Source organism: Plecotus auritus (assembly GCF_963455305.1).
Source record: "Plecotus auritus genome assembly, chromosome: 1".
NCBI lineage: Eukaryota > Metazoa > Chordata > Mammalia > Chiroptera > Vespertilionidae > Plecotus > Plecotus auritus.
In genome coordinates, this window is record NC_137770.1 from 71551810 (window position 1) to 71564852 (window position 13043).

Sequence of the window (13043 nt, forward strand, 5' to 3'; positions counted from 1 at the left end):
TCTGACATTTCCCCCTGCAGTCTGCTTTTGAATTGGATGTTATGTTTTCCCCTCAATCTACTTTTCTAAAAATATTAATCTGTTTTTCAAATTCAGATAGCTACAGACATTGTTTTAAATTTAGCATATAGTATAATTTTAAATTGTAGTCTTCCAGAGAACACATTCTTAATCTCATTTACTTCTTCATTGCCTCAATTTCTTTAAAAAATAACTTTAATCATTAGCCTTAGGGATTAAATTTTGAAACTTCCTTTTAAATGGAAGGAATCTGAATAGTACTTTTAGTGCACCTGTTATTTTAGCTAGGCCTTATGATGGTGATGATAAAAAAATATTGTCTTACATTTGTGTAATAATTTAGCAATAGTAGAATACATATGGGTATTTTTGGACTTACACTCTTATTTGTTACCTCTATGTTTGTAATTAAAGAGGCTTTACTAAATAGACTCTTTTTAGATTATGAGTAGTACATAGTCATTTAGTATCATTGTGAATTAAAAGAAACTGACTTAATACAAGTGTACAATGTCATTCCAGACACATGCTGGTTCTACCATCTAATTTAGCTGCAGAGATGAAGGGAAATAGACTCTTGCGAACATCACTGCTGATTCACCAGCAAAAAAAAAAAAAATAATTATTATTTGAGGCATTAATTGGTTTTTGTGTGTGTGCTATGCTACATGTTAGAGCACAAAACAAGTCTTTGTAAGTTCAAGAAGATTGAAACCATATCAAGCATCTTCTTGGATCATGACGGCACAAAACTAGAAATCAACTACAATAAAAAAAATCAAAAACATTCAAACACATGGAGGCTAAATAGTATGTGATTAAGCAATGAATGGGTTACCAATTAGATCAAGGAAGAAATCAAAAACTTTCTGAAAATAAATGAAATTGAACACACAAGAACACAAAATCTATGGGACACAGAGAAAGCAGTCCTGAGGGAAGTTCATAGCATTACAGGCCTACCTCAAGAAAAAGAAAAAGCTCAAATTCTATATAACAAAAGCCTAATATGCTAAGTGTCTGGTTGTCTAGTCATCCGTTCAAACAATCAAAGCGTAACATGCTAATGATATGCTAAAGCTGCTCAACTGCTCGCTATGACGTGCACTGACCATCAGGGAACAGACGCTCTGACCAGTAGGTTAGCTTGCTGCTGGGGTCCAGCCAATCGGGACTGAGCAAGACGGGCTCGACATGCCCTGGAGCCCTCCCACAACCCCTCCCCCCAGCTGACCCTACCCCCTATAGGCCCCCATCTGTGCAGGGCAGCTGGACCCACCCATGCACGAATTCGTGCACCAGGCCTCTAGTAAGTGATAAACTCTACAACTAAAAGAAATAAAGAACAACAAGAAAAGCCCAGAAGAAGTAGAAGGAAGCATTAATAAAGATCAGAGCGGAAGCCCTAGCTGATTTGGCTCAGTGGATAGAGCGTCAGCCTGCAGACTGAAGGGTCCTAGGTTTGATTTCAGTCAAGGGCACATGCCCGGGTTTCGGGCTTGATTCCCAGTAGGAGGCATGCAGGAGGCAGCCAATCAATGATTCTCTTTTATCATTGATGTTTCTATCTCCCTCTCCCTTCCTCTCTTAAATCAATAAAAAAATAAAAATAAAAAAAGATCGGAGCTGAAATAAATGACACAGACACTAAAAAGCAATATAAAAGATCAATAAAACCAAGAACTGGTTCTTTGAAAAGATAAACAAGATTGATGAACCTTTAGTCAGACTCATCAAGAAACAGAGAAAGGACCCAAATAAGTAAAATTGGAAATGAAAAAGGCACGACAGAAATACAAAGGATTGAAGTGAATACTTTGAACACCTACTAGTATATGCCAACAAACTAGACAACCTGGGACAAATGGACAAATTCCTGAAAACATACAATCTTCCAAAATTCAATCAGGGGGATCAGAAAACCTGAATAGGCTGATAACAACTAATGAAATTCAAGCAATAATAAAAAAAACACAAAAAACTCCTAGCAACCAAAAGTTCTGGACCTGATTTACAGACAAGTATTACCAAACATTCAAAGAAGAGCTAACACCTATCCTCCTCAAACTCTTCCAAAAAATTCAAGAGGAGGGAAGACTTGCAAGCTCTTTTTACAAGGCCAGCATTATCCTAATTCCAAAACCAGATAAGAACACTACAAAGAAAGAAAATTACAGGCCAATATTCCTGATCAACATAGATGCTAGAATTCTCAACAAAATATTAGCAAATATGATCCAGCAATACATTAAGAAGATCATATACCTTGACCAAGTGGGATTTATTCTGGGGATACAAGGCTGGTTAATATTTTCAAATCAATAATTGTGATACATCACATAAACAAAATGAAGGGTAAATATATGATCATACCAATAGACGCAGAAAAAGCATTCAATAAAATATAGCATTCACTTTTTTTTAACATATTTTATTGATTTTTTTATAGAGAGGAAGGGAGAGAGATAGAGAGTTAGAAACATGGATGAGAGAGAAACATCGATTCAGCTGCCTCCTGCACACTCCCTACTGGGGATGTGCCTGCAACCAAGGTACATGCCCTTGACCAGAATCGAACCTGGGACCCTTCAGTCCACTGGCCGACGCTCTATCCACTGAGCCAAACCTGTCAGGGCAGCATTCACTTTTGATAAAAACTCTCAACAAAGTGGAAATAGAGGAAACATACCTCAACATAATAAAGGCCATATATGATAAACCTACAGCCAACAACATATCCAATGGGCAAAAACTAAAAGCATTTCCCTTAAGAACAGGAACAAGACAGGGTTGTCTGCTTTCACTGTTCTTATTCAACCTAGTACTAGAAGTCTAGCCACAGTGATCAGACAAGAAGAAGAAATACAAGGCATCCAAATTGGAAAGGAGGAAGTAAAACTCTCATTACTCACAGATAACATAATATTGTACACAGAAAACCCTAAAGACTCCCCCAAAAAACTACTAGATTTAATAAATGAAATTGGCAAAGTAGCAGAATACAAAATTAACATCCAGAAAGCAATGGCATTTTTATACACCAATAATGAACTCTCAAAAAGAGAAACTATAAAACCAATCCCATTTACCATTGTAACAAAAATAATAAGATAACCTGGGAATAAACTTAACCAAGGAGGTAAGAGACCTGTACTCAGAAAACTATAAGACATTGAAAAAAGAAATAGAGGACGATACAAACAAGTGGAAGCATATACTGTGTTCATGGATTGGGAGAATAACTTCATTAAAATGTCTATACTAACCAAAGCAATCTATAGATTCAATGCAATCCCTATTAAAATACCATAGGCATATTTCACAGATCTAGAACATATATTCCAAAAATTTATGTGGAACCTAAAAAGACCCCGAATAGCCACAGCAATCTTGAAAAAGAACAACAAAATTGTAGGGGTCAGAATACGAGATATCAAATTATACTACAGAGCCATAGTAATCAAAACAGCTTGGTACTGGCACAAGAACAGACATATAGATCAATGAAATAGAACAGAGACCCCAGAAATTGACCCATGCCATTATGGTCAATTAATATTTGACAAAGGAGGCAAGAGCATACAGTGGAATAAAGACAGTCTCTTCAATAAATGGTGTTGGGAAAATTGGATAGTTAAATGAAAAAAGAAAGAAAGAAACTAGACCACCAACTTACACCATACACAAGAATAAACTCAAAATGGATAAAAGACTTAAATGTAAAAAGTCATGAAACCATAAAAATCCTAGAAGAAAACATAGGCAGTAAAATCTCAGACATCTCACATAGCTGAATTTTCTCTGATAGCATCGCCTAGGGCAGTGGTCGGCAAACTCATTAGTCAACAGAGCCAAATATCAACAGTACAACGATTGAAATTTCTTTTGAGAGCCAAATTTTTTAAACTTAACCTTCTTCTAACGCCACTTCTTCAAAATAGACTCGCCCAGGCCTGGGTATTTTTTGGAAGAGCCACACTCAAGGGGCCAAAGAGCCGCATGTGGCTCATGAGCTGCAGTTTGCTGACCATGGGCCTAGGGCAAGAAAAACAAAGGAAAAAATAAACAAATGGGGCTACATCAAACTGAAAAGCTTCTGCACAGCAAAAAAAAAAAAAAAAAAAATCCTCAAAATGAAAAGGGAACCCACTGAATGGGAGAACATATTTGCCAATGACATCTCTGATAAGGGGTTAATTTCCAAAATATATGAAGAACTCATGCAATTCAACAAAAGGAAGACAAACAATCAAATCAAAAAATGGGCAAAGGACCTGAATAGACACTTCCCCAAAGAGGACATACAGATGGCCAATAGGCATATGAAAAAATGCTCAACATCACTAATCATCAGAGAGATGCAAGTTAAAACTATAATGAGTTATTCCTCACATCTGCCAGAATGGCTACCATCAATAAATCAACAAACAAGTGCAGGTGAGGATGTGGGGAATAGGGAACCCTAGTACACTGCTGTTGGGAATGCAAACTGGTGCATCAACTATGGAAAATAGTATGGAGTTTCCTCAAAAAATAAAAAATGGAACTGCTGTTTGATCCAGTGATCCCACTTCTAGGAATATACTAAGAATCCTGAAATACCAATCAGAAAGAATATATGCACCCCTATATTCATAGCAACATTATTTATAATAACTAAGATTTGGAAACAGCCCAAGTATCCACCAGTAGATGAGTGGATAGAAAAGCTCTGCTACACTTATATAATGGAATACTATGTAGCTGTAAAAAAGAAGGATCTCATACCCTTTGAGACAGCATGGAGGGACCTGAATATTATTATGCTAAACAAAATAAGCCAGTCAGAGAAAGACAAGTATCACATGATCTCACTCATATGTGGAATCTAAGGAACAAAATAAACTGACCAACAAAATAGGTCCAGAGACATTGAAGCATGGAACAGACTGATAGATCTCAGAGGGAAGTGGTGGGGAGGAGGAAGGGAAATGGGGTGAAAATAGGGGATATCTGTAATAATGTCAACAATAAAAATGAATTTTTAAAAAATTAAACTAAAAAAATAATAAATAATAAAACAGACTTAATATAAATATATAGAGTCAGTCCAGACACATGCTGGTTTCACCAGCTAATTTAGTTACAGAGATTATGGGAAATAGGCTCTTGCCAAGAATCACTCTTGATTCATCATCAAAAGAAATTGTTTTTTAATCTGGGGCATTAGTTGGTCTTGGTGTATGTGCTGAGCTTATCCTGTCTAATAATCCTATCTAATAAAAGAGTAATATGCAAATTGACCATACCTCCGCTACACGCACTCAAGCCATGCCCACCAACCAATCAGGAGCAAGTATTCAAATTAACCCAACCAAGTTGGCTGCGGCCACGGAAAGAGCAGGAGGTTTGGGTTTCCCTGGCAATGGAGGAGGCCAAGCTTTCTGCCTGCCCTGGCAGGCTGAGTCCTCCACTCAAGGCTACAAAGTTTCAATTATAGAAGATAAATAAATCCCAGGGCCTCCGCTTGGGTTCCCGGGGGGGCGTGGCCAGCCTGCAAACCACCACAGGCCCCTCACCCAAGCCGCCCCATACCCCAAGGGCACCCCCACCCTGATCCAGGACACCCTTCAGGGCAAACCAGCTGACCCCCACCCGTGCACCAGGCCTCTATCCTATCTAATAAAAGAGTAATATGCAAATTGACCATCACTCCAACACAAGATGGCTGCCCCCATGTGGACACAAGATGTCAGCAGGGGAGGGCAGTTGGGAGGGACCAGGCCTGAAAGGGAGAGCAGTTGTGGGTGATCAGGCCAGCAGGGGAGGGCAGTTGGGAGGGACCAGGCCTGCAAGGGAGGGCAGTTGGGGGCGATCAAGCCTGCAGAGGAGGGTCGTTAGGGGTGACCAGGCCGGCAGAGGAGGGAAGTTGGGGGTGACCAGTCCTGCAGGGAAGGGCAGTTGGGGGGGGGACCCAGGCCTGCAGGGGAGAGCAGTTGGGGTGAGCAGGCCTCCAGGGGAGGGCAGTTAGGGGTGACCAGGCCTGCAGGGGAGGGCAGTTAGGGGTGACCAGGCCTGCAGGGGAGGGCAGTTAGGGGTGACCAGGCCTGCAGGGGAGGGCTGTTAGGCATCAATTAGGCTGGCAGGGTAGTGGTTAGGGGGTGATCAGGCTGGCAGGCAGAAGTGATTAGGGGCAATCAGGAAGGCAGGCAGGTGAGCAGTTGGGAGCCAGCAGTCCTGGATTTTGAGAGAGATGTCCGACTGCCCGTTTAGGCCCGATCCAGGTAGGATCGGGCCTAAATGGGCAGTTGGACATCCCTCAAGGGGTCCCAGATTGGGGAGGGTGCAGGCTGGGCTGAGGGACACACACCCCCGTGCACAAATTTCATGCACCGGGCCTCTAGTCCATAATAAACTCCCTGAAGCTCTTGCCATTAATCTTTAACCTCAGCATCATGGTGGCTCCCAGGTCATGAACCCATTGTTCTTTATTGACTGCCTGTACAGTCCTGGTCCTGACATTCCAGAAAACCAGCTTTACTGCCTGGGCTCAAGCAGACTTTCCCAGCACTGGCTCTGACTGGTGCCTTGCACCCAGCCTCCCCCAGTCCCCCATAACAGTGAGGCTTGATTTAGAAAAGGACATATTTAGGTTGAACCACTTGAAATTACCAATATTCAACCATCTTTTACTTGTAAAAGTGGTAATTCTGTAAGATCTAGGGGTAGGTAACCTTTGGCTTTTTATAGTGTGGATTTAAAATAAAATTCTGCTGGCAGTATAAGGTTAAATCAGATGTGTGCTGTAGGACCGTATGAAATTATTACAGGTTAGTTGTCAAAGTCTTTTTGTATATTGTATACTATTTACTATGTACTAGTTAATGGGAATTTGTGTAATCTCTCTGGTCCTACTCTTATCAGTAAAGTGAGCTGGTAAAGGAGGTGCTTTTAAATAGCTCCATATCCTCTCCATGGAAGCTTCGGCCTATTTGAACCTAATGACAGCCTGGGAGTTCTCAGAATTGCTCAGAGACCTACAGGAGGTCACAGGGTGTGTGAGCAAGAAGATGACCAGAGCCTGGATCATCTGTCTCCTGTTTATTGCTCCACCCTGCACCAGTGGGTGCAGAACAAGTCACGTGCAGGAGCCTCTTCAATGGGGAGTTCAGGACTAGGGCATGTCACTTTTGTGTGATAAAGGTACACAGCTGTGGTTCAAATGCATGAAATGGTAGGAGCAGGCCAGTAGTTAACCTGGACTTTGGAGTTGGAACTGCCAGGTTAGCATCCCAGCTCATCACTTACCAGCCATGTGACTTGACAGGTTATGATCTGTGACCCAGTCTCCTCAGTAAAATGATACAAAGCCCCTTCCTCTGAGGTTGTGGTGGGGATTGAGTGAGTTAACTACAGATGTCACTGCACTGTTTGGAAATCAAAAGCAGTATTAAGGTACTTCCTGGTTCTTTTAAAATGTTGATCAGTGAGCCTTGGCTTGTGTGGGTCAGTGGATAGAGCATGGGCTCTACACATTGAAGGGTCTCAGGTTCAATTCCAAGTCAAGAGCCTGTACCTGAGTTGCAAGTTCAATCCTATGAAATGTGAAAGGATACACTCAGGGCAAGGAATGGATATACTTCATGTTAGTCACTCCAGCAAGGATCAGGAAATCTGTGCATAGAGACATTTCAGCAGACACACATGAGCAGGGAGGCCTGAGCCATGGCTGACGATGCCCTACCCAACAAATAACCTTGCTTTTCATCTTCTTCTCTTAGAGCATAAAAGTAAGACAGGTTTGTTGTACAGCATTGCATTAGGGTTTTTTTTTCTGATTACAGTTATTTAAGAAAAACGTGTGTGTGGTTCTAACCCTTAGAGTATGAGTCACCCCGCACAAGGGGTCTAAAAGCTGACTTGTGTTCTGTGCTCCATTCCCCCCCAACCCCTCTAATCCACCCCATATACTCTTTCTTCTGTGGAGTGGAGACCAGATTTGGACACAATCCCAACTACCCCTCTCTGGGTGCCCCTGGAGAGCTCCTTTTTCTTTCCCTCCCCCCTCTTCCTTCTCTCTCTTCCTCCTTGAATTGGAATGTTTCCATCTTTTCCTCTTATCCTCCTTCCCCCTCTCCTCCAGGTCCCTGTCTTCCCTCTTCTCCCTCTCCCACTCCCTGCTTCCCTTCCCCTTCCTTTCTCCCTCCCTCTCCCTTCTTTCCCCTCCTCCTTTTTTATGCAGTTACCCCTCCTGGCCCGCATCCCTCTCCCTTGTTTATTGTGTGGTAACTTCACTATATCTGTCTGCATCTTATTTCGTGGCTCATACATTTTGCCTCTGCGGATGTGTCAGGAGCCAAGGGAGCTGTTGAAATGTTGTCGCTTTGCACATGAGGGAGTGGACAGTTTATAAATTTTTGAGTCCCTCTGCTAACTTTACAGTAGAATCCAGGGATTTTGTGTTTTGGAAATATTGATTATTAAGTGGTTTTGGGGGAAAAGGTCAGCCTCTCCCAGGAATGCTTTTCCACATATGGGCACTTTTTCCAGATTGCCAGATGCCTCCAACCACCTCATAGAAAGGACGGGACTATGATAAGAGTCTGAATCACTGCTGACAAGAAATGTGGTCCAACACAGATGTGCTCAGAACTCCGTTCCTACCCCAATGCTAGAGCTCTGAATGTGGCGTTTCTTATTCTGTGAACCTACAAAGAATTCTCAGGGATCCCTGTGCACTTCATTCTCACAGATCTCTCCAAGTGGTGGCAATGGGGTAAAGGTGGAGGGGGCAGGAGAGGCAGGAAAAATCAGAAATGAGGGGCTTCTCTTAAATTAACGTTACCCTTTATTTTTCACATTATAAGGTTTTTAACATTATGGGTTGAGTTCTACTCAACTGACATCAGAACATTAGGCTGCACTCCAGCCAGCCATGCATTCGTGGCATGACCTTCAGATGCCATAACTGCTTTGTGCTTCAGCGTTTCTAGCTACAGAATGCTCATAATATCTTTCCTATATCATCCCAGGCTGACTTGAAAATCTAGGAAAGAATGTATGACAAACTTGTCCTGAGCACCTTCAAAGAAAGTTATTTTGAAAGGTCAGTAGTTACAGCAAAAGCTCAGGGCTGCCCACCCCTGCCCGGCTGGGCAGGCCTCCCTGTCCTGCATTCCCCGCATATTTACTTTCTGAGTAATCCCACCAGTTCCACTGAATGGAAGAATTGAGCTTTCACCAAGGGTTTCAAGCTTTCTGCCCACACAGATACAGAAGTTAGCACTGACAATATAGACAAAGGAGAGCCTTCCTGTCCCCGTACCGTTTACACCTGAAAACATACCAAGTGCCTAAAAGAGATCCCCCTTGGGCCCGGCTGAAGTGGCTCAGTGGTTGAGCGTTGACCTATGAACCAGGAAGTCATGGTTCAATTCCCAGTCAGGGCACATGCCTGGGTGGTAGGCTCAATGCCCCCAGTGGGGGGCATGCAGGAGGCAGCCGATCAAAGATTCTTTCATCATTGATGTTTCTATCTCTTTTTCCCTCTCCCTTCCTCGCTGAAATTAATATATATATATATATATATATACACACACACACACACACACACACACACACACACACACTCACACTCTGAGTGGCCAGATTATTATGATCTCTGAATGCATAATAATCTGGCCACTCGGTGTATATCCTATATGATAAAAGGCTAATATGCAAATTGTCCCCTCGACCAGGAGTTCAACCAGCAGGCAGGCCGGCCAACCGCCCATGTCCCCTCCCCCTAGCCAGGCTGGCCGGACCCCACCCATGCACGAATTCATGCACCGGGCCTCTAATAAATATATTACACACACACACACACACACACACACACACACACACACACTCTCTGAGTGGCCAGATTATTATGTATTCAGAGATCATAATAATCTGGCCACTCAGTGTGTGTATATATTTTTTTTTTAATTTTTTTTTAAGAGATCCCCTCGGGCTCTGTTGCCTGGGTGGAGGGAACACAGCCTTTTCCTCTAGTACTCTAGAATTAGACAGTGTTAGAGCTAAAAAGACTCACCCGCCCTGGTCCACGTGTCTCCAATTACCCATGAGGAAACTGAGTTCCAGAAGGGGGAAGTCCTTGTCCAGGGTCCCACAGCAATTTATTGGCAGCGGCTGAGCTGAACCTGAACCCAGGTCTGCTGACCCCGTCCACAGTTTTCCTGCCACTCTACTCTACTTCCATGAGGCCTACGCCAGGACAGCAGACTAGAACCATAGAAGGAGAAAGAAGGGAAGTGATGGACAAGGAAGGAGGCTTGGAGAAGCTTGGCCAGGTGCCACCCCCACCCTGGCCCTCCATGTGCTTATAGGGTATCCCTAGGATTCAAACACCTGGAGAATTTAGGAGGTTGCCCACAGGTGCCTGCCCCACCCTGAGCCTGAAGCCATAGCAAGTGTCATGCTGGGTGCTGAGTCCCTAGGCATCACACAGTGAAAACAGGCCCCAGTACTTCTAAGGTCACTTTAGGGATCGGGCAGGGCCTGGCAGGAGCTCAGCATGTTCCAGCCCAGTGGGGCCTGGGATTCCCCCTGGGGAAGAAGACCCGGATGCTTGACCAAGGAGCAGCCTGGAGGAGGTGCAGGTGAGGCTGGCAGGCTTTGGGTTAAGGCCCAGCTCTGAGTGACTCTGAGCAAGTTACTTAACCTCTCTGAGGTTAAGAGTAATTTTTTCCTCCTGAGGTTAATATGAGGAGCAAATGAGATGATGTTGTAAAATATCTAAGTGTTCAATAAATGTTGGTCAAAATCACAGTGAACAGTAAGGAGTCTGGTAGCAGGTAGCCCCAATGGAGGTCCCATCAGTCCCCTGCAAGCCCCACTTCACAGCAGATGATGTCAGCAGCCCAGAAAGGCCAAGGAGCTCCGTCGTTGGCACACTCTGCAGTGCAGTTCTGATCCCATCTTTGATCTCTTTCTTCCAGATTCATGTGCTCCCAGCTGCCCAATCAGGTCCTGAAGAGCATCAGCATCATCGACAGCCCAGGCATCCTTTCTGGGGAGAAGCAGCGCATCAGCCGAGGTCAGTGCCCTAGCCCGCCCTGCCCCACCCAGTGCTGGCCGAGGCGCTCTGCTGTTGGCAGAGGATTTCCGTCCCTGGTGTATTCTCCCCATGCTCCAGGACCCCCAGCATCCCTGGGCAGCCCAGGGTCCTGAGCTGAAGGGCCCCCAAGAAATAACCAAGAAGTCTGGCTAACCAATCATAAGTAGGCAAGCTAATACAGCAGGGGGGGGGGAGGCTTCCCAGCTGCTCTTTCTCCCTCCCCTGTTGGCACATATTCCACCCAGTTGCTCCCTCAGCATCCTTGCCTTGAGTAAGCGTTTTCTGCTATGTACTTGGTGCCAGACACTGTCCTGTCACTGGGAGTGCAGAAAGCAGGTGCAGTTTCTGCCCTCGAAGAGCTTATATTGAGTAAGACAGACATTAATTAAGTTTTTACGAAGTAAATGGAAAATGCGAGCTGGGATAAGCACTCTGAGATGGGGGCTGTATATCAGGTATAAGGGGACCTGGCCTGGCTGTGGGGTGCTGGGAAAGGCTCCCCAGAGGACGTGCATTTGAGCCAGAATCTGGAGGATGGCCAGGAATTACCTGAGGGCAGCTGGCGTGGGAAGGAGAGACTGACTGACTGGTATTCAGAGGAGACTGATGAAGAATAGAAAATGACTGTGAAGAACAGTGGTATGGGCGGCTTCAGCCTTCAGGAAACAAGGCTGAGGCAGTAACTGTTTCCAGACCCTTGCATTGTGGTTAAACAGATGGGCCTGCTCTCTCTCCCACCCTCTTGGAGAAAGGGGGTATCCGGGGCAGAGGACACAATTTACTTAGAGAAAGGAAATTCCTGTCTGGGAGGACACCATGATGGACTCCTGTGGCCACAGAGATAGGTCACGTTCCCTTCATCCTGGCCTGGCAACAAAACCTACTTTTTCCAGGCTTTGCTGGGAAGGAGAAGATGGAGCTGATGAATTGCCGCTATCACTTTTCACTTCGCCACCCTTAGAACAGCAAGTCAGTGGAACTCTGTTGAGAGTGCTGGCATGCTGAAGTTGAGCAGTGACCTGTCTGGGGTCATGGTCACGGGTCACGGCCACACAGTGAACTCCCTCAGTGCTCCTGAACAGAATGTAGTTATGGAGGCCACAAAGAGCTAAAAAGCAAGAGCCCCAATACAGGTAAATAACGGGCTTCCTTGGTCTGCACGCCCTTCTTTCTCGTGGCATTTCAGGGGTGCTGACCGCAGCCTCCCCAGGCTCACCGAGCACTCGCTCAGGCTGCCTGGCTGTGCCTTCACCGCACCGGTCAGGGACTCGTGGGCCATTAGGCTGCCCTGAGTCCTCCGAGAACATTACACTTACAGCAAAAGTCAGGTTAATACTATTCTCTCGTAACTATCTTTGTTGGTTTTATTTTCCGTTATAAAACTAATCTTTATTGTACAGGATTTAAACAATGAGTAGGATGTACAAAAATCTCCCTCTGTCACAAATAACAATGACTAATGATTTTCTCTGGCTCCTTGGAGAGTTTTTTCTATGCATATACAACATATCACTTTGAACAGAAATGTGATTACTATGCATGTTTTCTACAGCATGATTTTTGCCGTAACAGTCTGTCGCAGACATCATTCCATGCCAGTGTATTCAAATTATTTTATTCCACTTAATAGCTGCTTAGTCTCCATCAAATGGAGGTAACATGGTTTATTTAACCAACTTGTTGATATTGTGGTGGATAATAATTTCACTCTTACAAATAGTGCTATAGATAGGCATCTTTTGTGTATCTTGTTTTAAAATCTTTATTGTTGAAAGTATTATATATGTCCCCTTTCTTCCCCCATTGGCCCCTTCTAGCACCCCTGCCCCTCCTCTTTTGTGTATTTTACACCTCAGCACCAATAGACGCTTCTTAAAGAGCCAGTTTAGGACCATTAACTGGCCCCATGAAAGTTGCTCTGCAGATAAAATGTTTTGTT

General features: G+C 44.1%; 1 protein-coding gene across 1 annotated transcript in view; it reads left to right on the forward strand.

Moving 5' to 3' along the window:
* EHD4 (EH domain containing 4) overlaps window positions 1-13043 on the forward strand; it is a 91979-nt gene that overhangs the window by 18227 nt on the left and 60709 nt on the right. Inside the window, exon 3 of the mRNA XM_080667881.1 lies at window positions 10986-11083. Within this exon, the coding sequence (XP_080524007.1) occupies window positions 10986-11083 (98 nt within the window). The remainder of the gene's footprint in view (window positions 1-10985; window positions 11084-13043) is intronic.